The sequence below is a fragment of the Taudactylus pleione genome, unplaced genomic scaffold (genome assembly GCF_031769625.1).
Source record: "Taudactylus pleione unplaced genomic scaffold, aTauple2 ptg000219l, whole genome shotgun sequence".
Taxonomy (NCBI): domain Eukaryota; kingdom Metazoa; phylum Chordata; class Amphibia; order Anura; family Myobatrachidae; genus Taudactylus; species Taudactylus pleione.
In genome coordinates this window covers 240,477-260,926 of record NW_028284621.1, presented here as the reverse complement: position 1 = coordinate 260,926, position 20,450 = coordinate 240,477, and the positions used below count along the sequence as shown (strand labels likewise).

The following is a 20,450-nucleotide window of genomic DNA, read 5'->3' as shown; positions in this document are numbered from 1 at the left end:
GCTGCCGGGTGAGCTGGAAAACGTGACCTGTGTGGGGTGCTGAGGACCGAGTTTGAGACAGGACTGCAGTATATTACAGCCAGTCTGTGAGCAGCCATACAATTACCAGCGTTCCTTCATCAGCGAACTCATGTCTGCTATTCCCAGTACTTTCCTGAGAGGCAGTGGTTTGGAAAGCTGCCCAGAATTAAAACTCTGAAGAAACTAACATGATAAATTAGAACTTAAAAAAAAAAATCCTGTCAAGACTGGAGTCCAATTTCCATATTACTGTCTGAATTAAAACAGGGTTTTTGATCTTATTGAAGCGAAGCTGCTGAAATCTGCTCTATCTGCGGGTTCCTCCAGCTTTACTGATTTTGAAAAATAAGGCATCAGGGGATGAGCAGAGTTTTGCATAAAATGACTTTGTGTTCATTATAGAAGAATAAGATGTACGTCAGTGTCTTAGCTAATGCGCCATTGGTTCTGAACGCCAGTGAGTTATCACAGTTTTCTGCTCTCTCTTGCTTATTAAAATGTTACTTCATTGTCTTCCTTCAGGGATTAATGTACTGACAGAGTGTAACATAGTTTATAGATAAAAACTTAAGTGCAGATAAGGACACGTTCATCAAAACCACTATGTATATATATATATATATATTTATATATATATATATATAAAATCCAAGTTAGGGCGGCACTCCCATATAAATACAATGTCCTGGTGCCTTCCATAGATGCCAGGATCCCTATCACTAGTCACCCCGGGCCTATAACCTGGACGACTAATTCACCATCAGGATCATTGTGGATTTGCACTGACACAACTTTAAAGACAGATAACTGGTGCTGCTAATTTGCCCTGCTTGTGGCTTACAACTGATCCCAGGAAAACCTGGACTGGATCTCATTACCATGCAGTTTATTGCTCCATCTCTGCACAAACCTACTGCTCCACATCATGTTAAATCATGCTGTCCTTGTCATAATATATTGTATTATAGATAGATATGTTATTATTCACTTTTGTTGTAACCAGCAATGCAACAGTTTTCACCCAATACTTAATAATATCTTTTTTTTCCTGTCAAGTCTCTGTGCCTCTGGCTGATCTCTGAAGTCATACTGTACTTGTAGTGCGCCTTTTTAAAAAAAAAAACTTTCACATGAGAGAGGCTTCACCAGATACACATTCCTGCAATATCTAAGCAACCTGCCTAGTGTACAGTATAAGAGTTTTGATATATTTTACAGCAGCATCATAAAAAGACATTATTCTCCAATGGGTTACACTGGACTTCTTACTATTTTTAAAGTGTTTTTAGATATAGTAAAAATACCTTTATGCTCTCAGTCTTCCTCTGGTGAGTTGTGTAGCGTGTGGGTATAGGATAACTTGAAGCCAATGAGATTGTTGGAATCTACAGTGATCTGTTCACTTGTGTGATCATGTCAGTTAGGACAGAAAGGCAGTGACGGACAGGCGTCTGTCACAGTAAGGCTGAAGACTGGGAGGCCGTGTAACAAAGTACATACAGTATACAGCAGACTAAACTAGGTGATAAATATAGATTATAGATCATGTACATTTAAAGATTTAAAGATTTCTGGGTCAGCTTATTGCAAGTAAAGTTTTGCGACGGACCATTTTTTGCTGGTTTTGGTTTTGCCAAAACGCCGTGATTTGTTTTGGTTTCGTATTCTTTTCCCAAAAATGTACAAAAAATTATATAATTTGAGCCTTTGTTTGCACCTACAGTATTATTAACCTCAATAACATTAATTTCCAGTCATTTCCAGTCAATTTTGACCACCTCACAGCTCGCAATATTGTTTTCATCCAGTTTACACCAAAAGGTTGCACCGAGCTAGCTGGCTGACTAAGCTAAGCGACAGCAGTAGGCGGCACAAACGCATGTCAGTTCAACTTTAAACATGGCACATGGCTCACACTGCGCTGAGTCAGATCGCTTTTATGCACACGCTCTGGGGTACTACAGCGTACTGGAGTGCAGTGCACAGAACAGTAGAAATACAACAATTTAACATTTTTATTTATTTATATTTTTACTTTTTTTTTATTTTTTTTACTTTTTTTGCTGACAAATATGGAGTCACACTGTGAATCACAGCCTGGCAGGAACACCCAAGTCAGGGCTCGGATTTGATTTGGATCCCCAAGTTCGGAGCGGTCCGGATTTAAGGAAATCCGAACCGCTTATTTCTAATTGCAAGGTGAAAATTCTGTCACCGGTGTGAGTGTACAGTATGTATTGGCACTGACTATAGGGCATGTTTGGGGACTTAAGGTACCAGTACCCAGCTAAACTCAGCTCCGGCTTGCGGAAGCTCCTGTGACCGGGTAAGTGTCTCCTTGCTCTAAACTAACTTTTTGGCTGCATAAACCAATACACAGCTACCAAGTAGCATGTCTCTTATCAACTGTGTTCAGGTGTCTTAGCAATCAGCTGCCGATACCCAATCCTGTGTCGTTCCACAAGACTTCTCCAATTCTCTAATGACAAACGTACCCTTTGTTTGAGGCCAATCGCATACTGCGTACAGCTGTCAAACTGAAGCTTATATGACACCTGCGGCACAACGAGTATTTAGCATTTTGAGAACTTCCGGTTTAAGACCTGGGAGTCCTACTGTCTGTCGGTCTGCACATGTGCAAGTTGTGGGGGCGGTGGGGGGTCAGAGAGGGATCCATCTGATACCTCTATGTGGAGCTTTACGGTAAGAGGCCTATAGGCAACTATAGATGGCGTTACCTATTGGGCACAAGCTCCGATAAGTTTTGCTTTCTGGAGCTTGGAGCATAATAGCACATCGCAGGCTGCTGGTCTCAATCGGGAAACCGGCTGATGTAAGCCCGATAGCCGGCTTCCCGGTTGCTTTATCACGGCGAGGGTTAAATGACAGGCATATAAATCTAGATGCCTGTCATTTTTCTGATGGCGGGAGACCGACGCCCGGCATCCCGATCGAAGGGATGCCGGGCGCCGCGAGCGGACAGCCGCGGAGGGGGGAGGGTTATGTTTAGGGCACCCGGGGGGGACATAGGGCTAGGCTCCCCCCCGGGAGGGTTAGGGTTAGGCACTTAGAGGGGGGATTAGGGTTAGGCATAGGGGGGAGGTTAGGGTTAGGCACCCCTAAGGAGGGTTAGGGTTAGGGGGGTTAGGTTAGTTTGTACTTACCTAGGGACGATCGGGATTTCCAGCGCTGTCGGGCTGCCACTCCAGGGATCTCTGCATCTGTCGGGCTGACCCTGCCCGGGAATCGAACTGCCAGCCTTGCGTCAGCCGATATTTCATACCAAATGCGGTCATTCTATGGGGACTGCAGTACTGGGGACTGCAGCAGATATCTCTGAACCACTTTTAAGCATAAAAGGATTGCACCAGGCCTCCGAAAACTGCAACTTTTGGAGATTTACGAATTTTTGGCTTTGATACATCCCGCCCAAGGAGAGATGCGACGGCTTTTGGACTTGTGTGCAACTCAGAAGCTGGTCCATTGTTTGCTGCGGGTTAGAGCCCTGTGATGCGTGATAAGATTCAGAATACATATTTTTTTTTTTATGGAATATATCCAGAGAAGGTTTGATTGCCCTCTAATCTGATGTCTGCCAGGCTCCCTCCAGCTACACATCACATTTTCATTGTGCTGAGTGAGACAAAATGTGTTTAAATTAATCACAGCGGAGCGGTAGAAATCTAATCACGCAGAGCTTTAACTCCATGAGTTCGTTTTAAAAAACATAATTATCTTAAGTGGTTTTGGCGCCTGTAACCTGATGGATATAAGAAAATTTCAGCAAAATAGTATTAACTTCTGGGTCTAATTAAAGTGCAACTAACCCCCAAAAAGGAAAACTCTTCAGCGAATAACACATATGCTGTGATGTGACAGCTGATGACAGCATTAGATCCAGTGACCACAAAGTAAGTGGTTGATCCTGTTGAAATTGACATGACCACATTTCTTGACCAATTGGGAGAATGGAGATGGAAGAGATCTTGGGGTGTCTGTTCAATATAACTAAAGCATCTGTTACACATGCGGAAATGTGTTATTATGAGGTCCATAATGTAGCTGATTAATATTCAGCAAACTGTGAAAACTGAAACTCTCTGGAGTTTGCCTGCGGAAGCCTACACAATCTACTTGGTTCCCGGAGCCCCACTCCTTCTTAAGAGAAAGAGCGCTGGGTGGCGAGGAGTGACTGCTCGTGCTGGCGCCCTCTGTGCACATGTGGGAACGTAGATCACATGTGCATACTAACATTGCCTGATCAAACCCGCTAAATTAGTTGTTAGGGCTTGTGGGGACTTCCTGTGAAATATGACAAACGCTGCTGACAACAGGTGAATAATGCCGGAGTCCAACCCTGTCTCTGGGGTGCCGGTGGCCTTGGACCCTAATGTGCCCAAGTGACAATAACTTTTATAGTGGACATGTTACTGAATCTAGTGGTGCTTATGGATATGGTTAACACTCCTGGCAACATTAAGAACTTTGAAATGTTAAACATTTAAAGCCTGCAAAGCAGCTGACATAACCTAAATAAGTACTGATAAGAGGGGTGATACCAAGTGTGCATAACCTTTATTTTCCGATTACCTGGCACAGTTGAGCAGATGGGGCAGAGTTTATTGATTTGATTCAGGGAGTAGTTTAGACAGATTGTCCAAAGCAGAGGGATCTTCCCTGTTTTCACATTGCACATGATACAGAGATAGATGTATGCAACTACGAGTGATTGTAAGCAACTCAGTCATATCCCCTCTTGCAGTTGGAAGGGTGTAACTGGGTAGTAACAAGGCATTCGGACACAGGCTATGGCGTATATTCAGTAAAGGTTGATTTTATTTGATTTTGACCGATTGCTGTGTTTCTTGAGCCTAAATCACACATTTACTAACAGACAATATTTAATTTGTTTATTTTTTTTAAGTATTAGTAAATGTGTGTTTTAGCCCTGGACACACAACATAGATGTTGATAGATTTTCATTGATTTTAAATAGTTCAAAATTTATTAAAATGGACCTTTAGTAAATATGTGTGGCAATAGTGTGTGGAGGGCATGCTGACAGTATTGCTTGTTAGTCCGCGTTGAGCATACGCCGTTTTCTCTAGCAGTAAGGATAAGGCTGGCACATGTGCACACTGACACTGATGGCTCTATGAACCCAAATGTACGGATAGCGGCGTTGCAGTCACATATACATGTACTCTGCATACGGTCAAACATCCATACATTTTCCAAAGCGGGTGTAATTACGCCCATTGCGAGTTCATCTCTGAACCGGCCCCATTGTACTTGGGGCTTATATTGTCACGATTTGCATTTTTAATATTGGGGGATATTTGTGTTAACCAATTCTAGGATTTAAATAAGGACATAAACTGTAAAAATGGTCCACCCGCACAACATATACCAGCTATGGACTCTATTACTATGGTGATAGATGCTATAGACTATAAACTAGCTCCTGAATGACTTTCTTTAAACCATATCTGTCACAGAGTGAAGGCAGCCATTTTGTGGATACTTAGCTTAACAGTTACAAGGAACTAGTGACATCACTTGTACCTCATGCCTTAGTGATGTCACTAGTTCCTCATGAATTGCATTTTCCTATGATTTAGCTCACTTTTTAAAATAGAATTATTACATTGTGTTATTGTGTAATAAAGTATCCGCTCTTGGTGACACTATGGTATTGACCTGACTCTTGTTTATTTTAGGGGGACAGAGGATCTCCAGGTCTCCCCGGTCAGCCTGGAGCCAGAGGACCCCCAGGAATAGCCATTGACGGTACTCCAGTAAGTCAGTGTTAGAATCTGACATTGATTGTGCTTTCGCTATCTCACTTTATTTTTAAATCCAAACCCTCAAACATACATAGCACTAAAGGGGGAAATGCTGTAAAACCCCAGAAAATTCAGTTTTCTGGGGTTTCACCGCATACCCCATCTTTGTCCCGGTGATCTTCGTTCTGGGACGCTCTTATTGAGCCCCCCCCGTGCGGCTGGCGTCCTTCTGCACATGCGCTGAAGGCTTCTGTATAAAAAGGAAGAGGGGAAACAAAGAGAAAAAACAGTGTCACAGGAGTATATATAGCTTATACCAGGGACGGGGAACCTCAGGCCCGGGGGCCATATAAGGCCCCCAGAATCATTTGGTCTGGCCCTCTGAGCTTTCTTCTGCTAGCTTCATCTGGCTAGCAGGGTGCCTAGAATAGAACCCTGCAGTCAGAATCTATGCAGCAGTGCCTCCTGGAGCATCTTTAGGATGCTTCAGATGGTCACACTGTTGCCCTTACAGCTTCCTGGAGCATCCTCAAGATGATCCGGGCATTGCTGTAATCACCGGCAATTGTTGCCCCGCCCCTGATTGACATCACACGGAGGGGACATGGTCTGCACCGGGCCCGCAAATAAAGTTATATATATCAAAATGGCCCTCGGCAGAAAAAAGGTTCCCCACACCTGGCATAGACAAAGGTCACAAATAGGGATGTAAAGAAAACCAGGGGTGCTCCCTAGAGTAAATGATAATTTTGAGGACAAGCATATAGAGAAAGACTCTTTGTATGAGGCACACCCCAGATAGTAGAGAAGAGGAGGAGAAAGGACATAAGATGAGTATGATAGTATTAAAAAGTTATATGCCTGACATTAACCAACAAAACATAGCATAATGAATCAAAAAAACAGTAGACAATTATTATGAAGACAGCACATGGTAAGCAATAATATATATGATACAGCTGACATCACTTGTCTCGGCTAGCCATCAAGCTCCACATTAATTACAATCAAAGGTTGATAAAGCAGCTCGTATTACTAGAAGCAGCGCTTGTATCCACATCAATCCCAAATAGTTCTCATAGTGGATACGAGATCGTTTATAAAGGGGGCACTAAATGTGAATATATAGTACATCACAGGCTTGTAATCCCAATGCACAAAGAAATACTCAAATATCAACCGGTGACAGATGGCGTGACATAAATAATAGACAAGTGAGGTTTAATTGGTAATTATTTAAAATAAATGATCATAGAGGATGTAATCCTCATGTACGAAATCAAGGCGATAATAAGACAAAACATATATCACATAACAATGTGACCAAAATACACAACAATATTAAAATATGTTTGTGTTTTTTTCCCCCCCGAATGAATACCTTTATAATGGCATCAGGTTTTGCAAATGACATTCATCATATCAGACCTAATTTTCAACTGATTGGTAAAGTGTTTTTGTCCTGTGTGTGCAGGGCCCCGCTGGACCTTCAGGAGATAAAGGGGAACAGGTAAAATCAAAAACTGTGATATGTGTTTAGAAACAAAATGTTAGCATAAGATGATCATTCTGTGTTTCATATAACAATACCTTATAGATGAACAGGTTTATAGGTATACATTAAATCTTTTTTTAGAATAGCTGGAAAAATCAACATAGGATAGGTGGAAGCGCCAAGGGGGTAAACTGCCCTGTGCCTACACCGCCCCTAAACATGTGACATCATAATGTCCCAACGACCAAAACATAGCGCCCGTGGCAGCGGTACCGCTCGCCCACTCATAGTGATGACCCATAGAAACTCTGTGCAGAGGTGAAAGTATATTAAGGTTGGGTTTCGGAGTTCTCTAGAAGTTGTATTCAGGTAATATTTAAAGGTTATCGCAGTTGTTCAAGAGATTTACAGTTCCAGAGCTAATAAGGCGACAGAAATAAGGGTGAGATAGAGAAAGGAGGAGGATGCAGGAAGAATCAGCTTTGGAACGAGTAACTTACAGTACTATAATTACTCTGAGTATAGAGAGGGAAAGTGTGCTTCTTTTATCTGCTATTTTTTCCCATTGCTCCCTTTATCTAAACACATAGAACGTTTACTGTATCTGTATGTCCAGTTCTAGCTGTAAATGTGAAATATTCCACAGTACAACTCATGGTCACATTTATGAGCCAAGCAGAAGACTGTTTTCTTGTACTACTTAACCTACTAAACCTTTGTCGATCAGACTCATTAAAAACAATCAGAAGCTCTTTTTCAATCACCCAGTTTTATTATATACATGTTTTTCTTTTGTCAGAATATGGAGTTTTTGTGATTAAGGGTCTGAGGGGCTTATTCATCATCCGATAAATGGCCCGGTAACCATTCAGAAACGCTAGTTTCCACATATTTAGGTTACCAGGCCATTCATAATCAGGGGTCCAAATAGGACACCTGATATTCAGCAAACTCCGAAAACTGGACGAAAGAATGTGGCTCTCCCCATTTTGTAAACGGGTCACTAAACCCATGTTACCCATTTACACCGATCCTTACCTGGGTCCTTCCCGGAATAAGCCCTGCGCGCTAGCAGGGTTGTTTTCCCGGTTGCCTGGACCCGGGGAGATCCGTTTCCACTGACAAAAATCCCAGGTTGATTTTTAGGTCCTGATCTAAAGTAACTCTAAAAAATTAGAGATAATTTAATTACTATTTGTTTAATTAAAAATCAGTGCACCTGTCCTATACACTTTTTTAAAACCACTTACATATAGATAAGTGTTGAAATGGGCAGGGTAGAGACTTCTGGTGTCTATGTACTAAGCCTTGGAGAGAGATAAAGTGGATGGATATAAAGTACCAACCAATCAGCTCATAATTGTCATTTTTCAAACACAGTAGCCTGTAAACTGACAGTTAGAGGATGATTAGTTGGTACTTTATATCCACAATTGATGCAAAGAAAAAAAGGAGAATCAGCCATAGATTGGGTGCACTCAATCCCCCATAACAAATAATAAAATTACATCTTTATTGGGTGTACTTTAAAAACACAGGCCGTCTAATTCATAATAAGGGTGCTATTTACTGCTCTCTCTTTTACAATATTTGTATATTATTAACATATGCCCTTAAAATAGGGTCACATAAAGCAAAATATTAAATGAGTAGATATGACAAAGGTATAAAGTGATAAAGAATGAAATTAATGTGAAAGAAATAAAATTTAAAAACAAAGCTGTGCGCTATCCTTATGCATAGATATATAATATACAATTCTCTGAATTATGTGCGTTTTAATCACAAAGAAAACTGGCAATCCTGAGTGTTAATATCACAGTTTACTTATCATGAGATTCTACTCTGTGGTATTGTTACATAGAGTGTAAACAGTATCTACTAAATTATCCACTGATAGATATTAATACAATTGTTGCCAAATCTTACATATAGAGTAAAGACCAGCTATCCCTGATCATAGGAATGAGGGTTTATATTCAACCTCATATAATTATGCAGTGAAATAAACTACTGCACACTAAAACCAATTATTAGATTTTATTAATCATTTTCAGGATACCACACAGATATCATAGCTGGGTTTCAGTTCTATTATAATATAGTGGGTTTATTTGCTGTATAATGCAGATCAATGTTTAGTTGTTCAAATTTCAGACTTCGTCCACTGTGGATAATTAAACTGCATACTTATAGTCCAATGGGGGAGATGTATGAAGCCCAGAAGCGGTATAAGCGCACGTTAGGTGCGTTGGTACCGCTTCTCCCCCCGATGTATGATCGGGGATCTGGGCGGTAAATGACAGGGGCGCTATGCGTCCCTGTCATTATCGCCGCTGCTATCTACAAGATAGCAGCGCCGATAGCCTGGGCCATGTACGAACGGTTATATCGCCTGACCGTTCGGCCCGCTTTAGCTGTCGTTATCGACAGCTACAGCCTGGCGCTGTCCTATCCCCACACAGCTGCCGGCTCCAGGCTGCACGCGGGGATCTCGCGATACTTGTGAGATCCTGCGCATGCTCAGTGGAGCCGGCCGGGACTGAGACACAGCGCATCAGCACTAGGCTGATGCGCTGTGGTCTCTTGCGGGTAGCGCAGGAGGGGGGAGTTATCTCTCCGGCCGAAGAGGCGAAGCGGGAAGCGTTATAGCGGCATGTTAAGTGTCGCTATCATACATCTACCCCAATGTATATAAGATGGCATAAATAATCATGTGGACTTTATATTTAAGTTTCATTCAGTCATTAATTATAATATACCGATTAGCACAGTGTCTGTGCAATGTGAGGTTTCCACATAATTCAAATCAGATGTATATTGGATAATGACATGTTGTAATTAGTATCAGCGTATGATCGGGTCTGTATTACCCCGCATTAGCGGCTGATATCCCTTCAATATTGCCTGTCTCATAGACTAAGTATTACTATAAACACATAGTTGTTATGCAGGTAACGTGCCCCTCAGACACTGCTGCTGGTTTTCCTTCAGTAGAGACAGACGGCACTGTGAGATTACCGGTGCGCTGTCTAATCACTATAGAATAGGAATACATTACATGCATGTGGTCTTGTATGAATATATGTGTCTCATTAATTTGGTATAAAAGCATAGGCAGCACTGGAGGAATACCAGCAGCAGTGTCTGAGGTGCACGTTACCTGCATAACAACAACTGAAAACACATCAGGGGTATATGTGCAAATCACACATTGTGATGGTATAACCTGCACTCTGCTACGTGTGATGTATAATCCAATGTGCTTATAGTAATACTCAGTCTATTACTGCTGTTATATCTAAATTTCCGGTCTGACCCGGAGGTTGGAACAGGGTTCCCAACCTGATCAGACCCGGAATTTAGTCGGCGCCGACCCAGGAAACTCCCGAGTTGGCGACGTTCACACCGGAGCCAGGTCTGCAGTGACCCCGCTCTTCCAGCGTGGAAGTGGATGCTTGGAGATGACGTCATCTCCAAGCGCCACTGAAGCTGGCCCATCGGCCGAGATGCGGCACGCTCCAGGTCATCGTGACTCGGATAGCGCCGTTTACACTGCAGGATTTCACAGCTTATTCCTGTATTAAACCCTGCAAGTTACCTGGGTTGGATTGCTGGGTCACTTCACCCGGGAAACCAACGCTCTCCCCTTTTACACCAAGGAGCTACCCGGGTTAACCCAGCAATAACCCGGGTTTTAGCTCTGGTTTAAAACGGGTATTAGAGACAGGCAATATTGAAGGGATATCAGCCGCTAATGCGGGGTAATACAGACCCGATCATACGCTGATACTAATTACAACATGTCATTGTCCAATATACATCTGATTTGAATTATGTGGAAACCTCACATTGCACAGACACTGTGCTAATCGGTATATTATAATTAATGACTGAATGAAACTTAAATATAAAGTCCACATGATTATTGGATATTTATGCCATCTTATATACATTGGACCATAAGTATGCAGTTTAATTATCCACAGCGGATGAAGTCTGAAATTTGAACAACTAAACATTGATCTGCATTATACAGCTAATAAACCCACTATATTATAATAGAACTGAAACCCAGCTATGATATCTGTGTGGTATCCTGAAAATGATGAATAAAATCTAATAATTGGTTTTAGTGTGCAGTAGTTTATTTCACTGCATAATTATATGAGGTTGAATATAAACCCTCATTCCTATGATCAGGGATAGCTGGTCTTTACTCTATATGTAAGATTTAGCAACAATTGTATTAATATCTATCAGTGGATAATTTAGTAGATACTGTTTACACTCTATGTAACAATACCACAGAGTAGAATCTCATGATAAGGAAACTGTGATATTAACACCCAGGATTGACAGTTTTCTTTGTGATTAAAACGCACATAATTCAAAGAACCATATTATATATTTATTTTTTTCACATTAATTTAATTCTTTATCACTTTATACCTTTGTAATATATACTCATTTAATATTTCACTTTATGTGACCCTATTTTAAGGGCATATGTTAATAATATACAAATATTGTAAAAGAGAGAGCAGTAAATAGCACCCTTATAATGAATTAGACGGCCTGTGTTTTTAAAGTATACCCAATAAAGATTTCATTTTATTGTTAGTTATGAGGGAATGAGTGCACCCAAACTATGGCTGATTCTATAGGGAAAAACTAAGGGAATACATTCCTCATGTGTAAACGTTATTTACTCTTAGTAACTTGGTGCGGGATGTTCACTTTCTATTGATAAATTTGGTAATTTAATCCGTCCACTTTCGCTCTCTCCAAGACTTAGGGGTCTACTCTATTTACCAAGCCTTGGTTGGAGATAAGGTACCAGCCAATCAGATCCTAACTGCCATGTCACAGGCTCTGTTTGAAAAATGACAGGAGCTGGTTGGTTGGTACTTTATAGCTGTCCACTTTACCTCCATCCAAGGCTTAGTAAATAACAACCCTTAGTACATAGACCCCTCTGTCTCCTATCAGAGCTTTAGAATGTTAACCGTGGCACAGAGTGTTTCAGTTCATAGTAGCAAGTATGAAGTTGGTAGGACGGGATGTAGTTATGAGACCGTCGGCCGTGATGCTTACTTATCCGACCCCTGATGGGATACCAACCATCGGGATGCCGCTGGTGGTATTCTGACAGGAGGCATCGCGACAGCCGGCATCACATACCCATTCCGGTAGGACTAGTGTAATGCCGCATACACACTAGACGATAAGTTGGACGATATGAATGATAACTATATCGTTATCATTCATCGCATTCAATATCATCCGGTGTGTATGCAAGACATCGTTAATGATTCGCGCGCTCCCATGGATCGTTAACGATGTCTTTCATCGCCCGTACTTACAGGGCAACCCTGACAATATCGTCAGGTTCTGCAAGTTCGGGGATGAGGGAGGGTGCCGTCACTGAACGATATCGTTAATGATATCGTTCATTGTTTATCCTCAATGTCGTTAACGACATTGAGCCCGGCAGTGCAGGGGAAACACTTAACGATATCGCTCATGGAGCATATCGTTAAGTGTGTATGCGGCTTAACTGTAAATACTAATTATATGATGTTCCTGTGTTAGGACGCTGTAAGGTGATTGTGGTGAAGTTCATACTACTGAAAACTTCCAGATAGTAGAACAGATTTTACTTTGAAGATTCTAGTTTGACACATTATTGTTTTTTTTTTTTTAAATACATTTGTAATAAAAAAGGTATTTAAAGACAACTTAACTAACACAATTTTTTTGCCGTTTTTGCAGGGCGTTAGGGGTCTGGTTGGCCTGCCAGGTCCCCAGGGACCCCCTGGACAAGATGTAAGTAATTAGACTTTAGGTTTTCCGGCTAATCTCTGTATGAGGCTGGGTCAGGACCAATATCTAATGTAATATGTGTCACTGGACGAATTGTGGTATCATACAAGCGTTTACGTTCCCAGCTTGTCTGTCAGCGATGGCAAACTCAGTTATACAATGATACTAAATCAATTGCCTGACACTAAGTATATCATACCTACCAACATTGGGAGTCTCCAAATCAGGACTGGGGTGTGGTCTCGGCACATTGGGGGTGTGGCTATCCCCTGGGTAGGTGTTGCCTTACCCTGACGGCTGATGTTTACCAGAAAACTGAACATTTTTAATGCAGGGAGGTGTAGTATATACATACAGTACATATCCTATACCAGACATGGAGAATTACACACCATCATATAATCATACACCATTATATACAGTATAACATGCCAGGGCCAGATAGGATGAGCGACTTTATCTTAATGCATTTCATGTGCAAAAAATACATGTTTATACCAAGTCTTTGGATGCCCTTTATAAAACTAGAGCTAATATGGAGACACGTGATCACAGAATGTCTCTCAGTCGCCATCGATGGTTGCTGAGTTGGATCTGAGCTATTCAATTCAGTGCGCTGTGTGGTCGGAGAATGCCGGTTCTCGCGCCTTAAGAAGGGTGTTAAGGCATGGCAACCAGCATTCTCTGACCACAGTGCCGGGCGCGCGGCTGTTAGTGCCGCGCTAAGCAGAAACACAGCTGTGCGCCCGGCACTTTGGTCGGATTTCTCCTCGCATCCCCGGGGGGGTGCGTGAAGAAATCCTTAGCCCGCCCAAACAGCGCGTTGTATTGAATAGCTTCAGGAGCTCCCTCCCGCCGCTGTTCAACATCGCGTTGAATTGGATCGCCCCCATAGTGATAAATAATCTCTTTGTTCTTAGCACTACCAGATTCTGGCAGCCATAAACTACTTGGGTGTTCTTACAATTGTGAAACTACAATATAACTGCCAGCATTACCACGACTGCCACAGCCTGTTGGTAATGAACTTGTAGAACTACAAGCACCAGCAAGCTGTGGTATTTAGGACCTCCTGGGTCCAGTAGTGCAACACACACAAAAAAATGTATAATTAAAATATGCAGACATTGTGAGAAAATGTTTTCTTAACATTTTTCGATAACCCTTTTTTACCTACAGTATGTACTATTCACCTAAATTCACAATGGGGTCCTTGTCTGTGTACTGACATTTACTTCATAAGGGAAAAAAACAAACAAACACCTACAGTAGGTAACATATACAGAAATCGTCCAATGTCTGAATCAACTAAGCTCCCTTAATATAAACAACACAGAATATTGAGGTAAAGTACCAACCAGTCAGCTCCTAATTTGTCAAACACAGCTTGTAAAGTGACAGCTAGGTGCTGATTGGTTGGTACTTTATCTCTCATCACCTTATCTTTCTCCCAGGCTTAGTACATTGGGGGTTATTCAGAGTCGGTCGCAAGCGCTGAGCGCTCACAACCGACTCGATGTTGCCCCACTGGGCATGCGCATGACGGAGCCAGCTCCGTCGTGCGCATGTGCGAGACCAGGCTAGCGACGGACGCTCCATTGCTAGGGGTCTCGCAGCAGATGGGGCGAGCTGTCGATGGTGAGTGACAGCTCGCCCGTTTGGGAGGCGGGCAGGGGACATGTGCATGACGGAGCTGGCTCCATTGTGCGCATGTGCGAGACCCGGCTAGAGACGGACGCTCCGTTGCTAGGGGTCTCGCAGCAGACGGGCGAGCTGTCGATGGTGAGTGACAGCTCGCCCGTTTGGGAGGCGGGCAGGGGGCATGCCTGCCCAAACGGAGGCGTTCCCACTGGAACGCTTGCCGTTTGGGGGCGGCCAAACTGACATCATTGCTGATGTCAGTGGGGAGCTTCCTGCTCGATCAGAGCAGGAAGCTCCCTGGGGCTTACGAGTGCCCAGACCCAACCTTAGGGTCTGGTTGTAAGCCTCGATGGTCGCGATGGTCTTGACCATCACGACCATCACCCATAGAGCTGTGGGTGTTAACCCGCAGCTTAGCGATCGACAAGGAGGCGGTCGTTCAGGATGCAAGCTGCCGCCCTGATTCAGGGCGACCGCTTGCAACTAACGACCGCCTCTGAATGAGGTCCATAGACCCCTTACTTCATGAGGGTAAAAACAAAAATGTGCCGTAGATGACATATACTACACCTTGTATAGCCGCATTGTGAATTACAGGCTAGGAGGTCTATAAACTGTGAGGTTTCCATGATTTAGCTGCTGGATTTAAAACGGCAATCATTTAAAAGGGCAACACCAACCTGGTTTTACCTCTTAAATTTTTGCCTCTATTAATCTAGCAGCTAAATCGTCAAAATCTGACAGGTGCCTGCAACCCCCAGGCTGTTACATTAACCCCCCCGAGCCTCACCTTCTGGTCTTATTATTTCACCCCATTACAATGTATAAAAATATTGACTGTATGAGCGATAGAACACAATTTCTCACGTTGAACTTCTATGAAAAAAGCGAGAAAAAAAAAAACTTTAATATACACTGAAAATAGAACGGCTGAAGGTAAGCCGCCCGAAGACCTTTTTTCTGCAATGTTAACACTCTGAATTATCCTGTCAGTCGCCCTTTTATCTGCGGGTTCAGAGCGAACGCTCAGAGCAAAAACAAACTGACTTCACTAATTAGGTAGAAAAAGCAGAAATATCTGCAAAGAAGTGAATTTTGCAGCATCATAATTTGTGCCTAAGTTTACTTAAGAAAGTGGTTTTGCATTTAGTCCCTGGTGGTGATAATTCTTCAAAACTAATAAGGAAATCTGCAATTTTCACATCAAACGTGTCGAACTGTAAATACAATAATGAAATCGCTGTGATCTGAAGTCTCCATTAATGTGATTATTCTTAATTTGCCGCCAGGGTTTTCCAGGAAATCCAGGAGAGAGAGGGCTCCCGGGTGAACCAGTAAGTCTACTTTTCATTGTAATACTGTACATCCTGCTTATCAGTCTATTTTTCTTAAGAAATTACTATTTGTATTCATTTTATTAACTTGGTGTAACTGTGCAGTAACCCCAGGACTGGATTAAAGGCCACATGTGTCTGGGGCTGAAAATGATGAAGGTCCTATTGGGGGAGATGTACTAAGCCCTGAAAAGTGATACATTGGACAGTGATAAACCACCAGCCACTCCAGCTCCAAACTGTCATGTTACAGGCTGTGTTTGAAAAATGACAGCTGGGAGCTGATTGGCCGGTGGTTTATCACTCTCCACTCTATCACTTTTCAGAGCTTAGTCCATCTGGTCCATTGTGAGAAGCGAAGCAGCTGTGATGAGTGGGTGTGGCCAGTGCTGTGTGGGTGTGGCCAGTGCTGTGTGGGTGTGGCCAGTGCTGTGTGGGTGTGGCCAGTTTCATGAGATAATCATACTGATGGGGTAATTATTTGGCGGATCGACTTTCTCTTTAGAACGGGTAGTTTTGCTGAGGCACGGTGTTCGGAATATACAATCCCAGAGTTCCGCTTTGGCACTCTGCACAGTTCCATTCCACACTGGGGCACACAATTTGCGCTGAGTGTACCTTTAAAGACTCTGATGCAGAATTTTTTTTTTTATCCATGTGCGTTGAGTTGCAGAAATCTCAAGATATGAACACCTCAAAAGCGGCAGCATAGCAAAACGCTGCGACCTGACTGTGCTAGTAATAAATGTGACAGTGACAGTCTCCTATTTGCACACAATATAATAATGATGTGTGATATACACGAGAGAGACGTGTCTTTATGGTGTTAGTAACAAATGTGATGTTGTATGACATACAGATGTGTCCTCATACCTCTAGCCTCCTTGCGCGTTAAACAGCCCTTCTAGTTGCGCCATGCTGTAGCGCAGAGCGTCTGTGGGTGTATCTGCATGCGAAATCCTACGTTACATTGTTACAGCTGCTGACACTGTAACGTAGCATAGCATTTCCCATGCACATACACCCGCAGTCGCACACAGAACATAGGCATGCCGCGTATCATTTTAATTAGCAGAAGCTGCTTGTGCTGTGTAAATAAGATGCATTTGAAGGTAAAGAGTTGCATGAAAAAAGACGCTTGGCGCTAAAGAGTCACATGACGCTCACGCGACTTGTAGCGCACGGAGGATAAATGTATGTGGTCACATCTGTAATAGAGGACGTGGTTACGCCTCCCCTGGCACCTAAGTAGGTACTATGCCGGGTTTTGGCCTTGTGCCCTTGGTGGCGGCACCGGTGGCACACCCCTCCCTACAGCCATGAGGGGCACAAGCACATCTAAATATGTGGGATCTCCTTGCTATGTGAATATGCTCTTACTGTACTCATGATTACCCCCCCTCCAAATCCTCCCCTCCAGGTGTAATATCTGCTATAGAAGTGCTGTCAATTTAAATATATGTGTTGTATTTTACCTTTTCTAGGGTCATGCCTCAGTGCTCTCCCCAGGGGACTTACAGCACCTCTTTAAGGTAAGAACAATTACATCCGCCATCACCCTGTGCAGCAGGTATGCTTAAAGACAGCAGATGCAGCATGATGAGAGTTGTAGTTCACCACCCGACCACTTTATGTCATTCACCTTATGACTAAGTGAAAAAGGTAACCGGAAAATTATGTGAATGATAATAAATGTCTTAGGAAGAGCAATTCATGTAACTAGAGTGATTGGGGCATATTTTTAAAACAGCTTTAAATCTGTACTTAAATCACGCACCCTCCTTAGACTCCTTAACTCCATTACCCAATTTAGTGTCACGATGCCGTTTAGCCGGTGCTATCCAACCATGAGTCTCTTCAATGCATTTTCATTTACTCTCTCGTACCTAGAGCAGCAGACCAAAGTCCTGCTGAGTCTACAGAACCAAGTTCACCTTCATCGATCAATCTCTTTCCAAATTCAACTCTTTCCCCGGCCTCCAAAATAGAACCATAGATCAAGGAGCTGAGACTTGTGCTTTATTATCTATATATAAAGAGATGAAGTCCATCCAATTCACCTGTCTGTTACCGACTAGTTCTGGGGCTCTGATGATCAAGAGTACGGCAGGCTGACTCCTAATCAGGCTCCAAGCAAAGGCTCTGGGTCAGCGCAATGCGGATTTCTGCTATAGGTCATGCAAACCAGTTATATAACTGTAAGACTATTGATGTCGCCTCCTGTCGGGGGGATCTGTCACTTCTATAGCGCTATTACACATAATTGCAAAAAAAAACAAACAGTATTTTTTTTTTTTAAATCCAAGAACCTGTTTTTTGGAAAAACTAAATAAGGTTGTGTGGACGTGACCCCTTCTAAATTATTCCTGCCTTATTATTATTACAATTTATAGCTATTCTACTTGCCAATTGACTTGACATTTCTGCGCTTAGGGCCTGATTCAGCAATTGACGCTAATACGATGCAATCTTGCAGGGAACGCAGCTGCGAAAATAGGCTAATACTTGCCAAAGCACAGCCAGCACAAAGACGCCCATTGTTGCCTTCTCATATCCATCCAGTGTCACACTCCTGCGTACACATCTGTACCATCGGTGCACATCAAGCAGTCACGCAGCATGGGAAGTCTGACCAGCCGCCTGCACTTCAGCGAACCTCGCACGCAGATCGCTCATGTTACGAATGCAATGGCAAAGGCTAATTTATGCACGACCATGGGATGGCATTTAAATGGTCAGACACGCCTGCGTTCATCTAACCACCCTCCCATTACCTCCCCCAAATACTGACAACATGACTATCTCTTTGCGAATGGGTCCTATGTGCGTACGTCATCACAAAGAAGTCGTGACGCTTTCGCAGCGCAACTTACACGTATGTGCAATGGCAAGTAATCACCTGCTCACTCCCCCATCTCTAGTTGCGCAACAAAGGCTGCGTCCTCTCCACTCTGCAATCCTCTGGTACCATGTGAAACCTTAGAGAACCTTTCAAGATTTAGGGTTCTATTTAATAAACGAAATATATGTTTTTTCTCCAGCATTTTAGCCATACTTTTGTTTTCTAGTGCAGAGAAATCACTGATTTCTCCACTATTTCATTTCTCTTGTCACATTCCTGCGGCCCTCATTGGATATAATTGGGGCTGTGCAGGAACGGTATTTATATAGATAAGAGAAGTAATATCTAGATGCTGTTAGGTGTCTCCTTACCTGCACAAACAGAGGAAAGCAGGGAAGAGACCGTCTCTCGGGTACTAATTATACGGGCCAGGGCTGCTAGAGGGGCCTGGCGCCACCCCACCTCCCCCTTAAGTTACAGCAGCCCAGCACACACTGATGTGTGCTGGGCTGCAGTGGGAGATTGTTCGCGGCTTCTGAGAAGCAGCCATAGCAGTCTCCTATGCCTGTGGGAGGGGGAGCGATCACACTGTACACACATCCCCCCCCACTTTGCTCCAGGCTGAGGGGCTCACAGCGCCCCCTACCCCAGCTCGCCACTGCAAAAATATATATATATATTTTAAATCCTAAAGGGGCGTGGCCACGTCTCCTGCGATTAGGCAACTGTCTCCCTTCTCTCTCTATGCCCCTGGCTATCGGCTGTCACGTGTTTTGGATAGCCAATAAGAAAAATTCCGAACTTGCGCTAATTTGGCAAAAAAATAACTGAGTAGAACCAAACCGGCACATCTCTACCTTACATACACTGTAATTCCTTTTTAGGGCAGCAGGTGATCAGTCTGTCAGAGGCATTTAGTTTAACTTTACAGCCAAAAAACATGGCCGCATTAGTCCTCATTCCCACCTACTGTATGTAATGAAACTGCATGGAAAATAAAACCATTCCCTACCTACGTCCGTGTTCCTGCCTTTGGGTTGTAGTCGGCATCCCGACGCATAGGATTCCGATGGTCTAAATACCGACTCCGAAATCCCGACAGCGTAAGTATCGGCAGTTAGGGGAGGATTAGGGCTAAGGTGCGGGGTTAGGGTTAGGCAGTAGGGGGTGGGTTAGGGTTAGGCATCGGGGTGGTAGGGTTAGGTTTAGAGTGTGGGGAGTGGGAGGTTAGGTTTAGGCACTAGGGGGGAGGTTGGGTTTAGGCACTGGGGAAGGAGGGTTAGTGCTAGCATACTTCCCTATGGGTGTCGGGATTCTGACCGGCATCATCCCAACCGCCGACAATCCATACCTAACCCCTGGCTCTACAATGCATTTGATTTTTTTTTAAATGATTTATTTCTGTGTCCAAAGTATACCAAAGATCTTGTCATACTCTCTCATTTAATGTGAAGTACTGGGCACTTCATGATTCTGTCATCAGCCTGTTGGTTGGCCAATCAGTT

At 43.2% G+C, this 20,450-nt stretch overlaps 1 protein-coding gene across 1 annotated transcript in view; it reads left to right on the top strand.

Annotated features, from left to right (window-relative positions):
- The window catches only part of COL22A1 (collagen type XXII alpha 1 chain), a 442,369-nt gene that overhangs the window by 332,636 nt on the left and 89,283 nt on the right, over positions 1-20,450 (top strand). Inside the window, exons 41-45 of the mRNA XM_088478826.1 lie at positions 5,742-5,819; positions 7,282-7,317; positions 13,078-13,131; positions 16,059-16,103; positions 17,588-17,635. Coding sequence (XP_088334952.1) covers positions 5,742-5,819; positions 7,282-7,317; positions 13,078-13,131; positions 16,059-16,103; positions 17,588-17,635 — 261 coding nt within the window. The remainder of the gene's footprint in view (positions 1-5,741; positions 5,820-7,281; positions 7,318-13,077; positions 13,132-16,058; positions 16,104-17,587; positions 17,636-20,450) is intronic.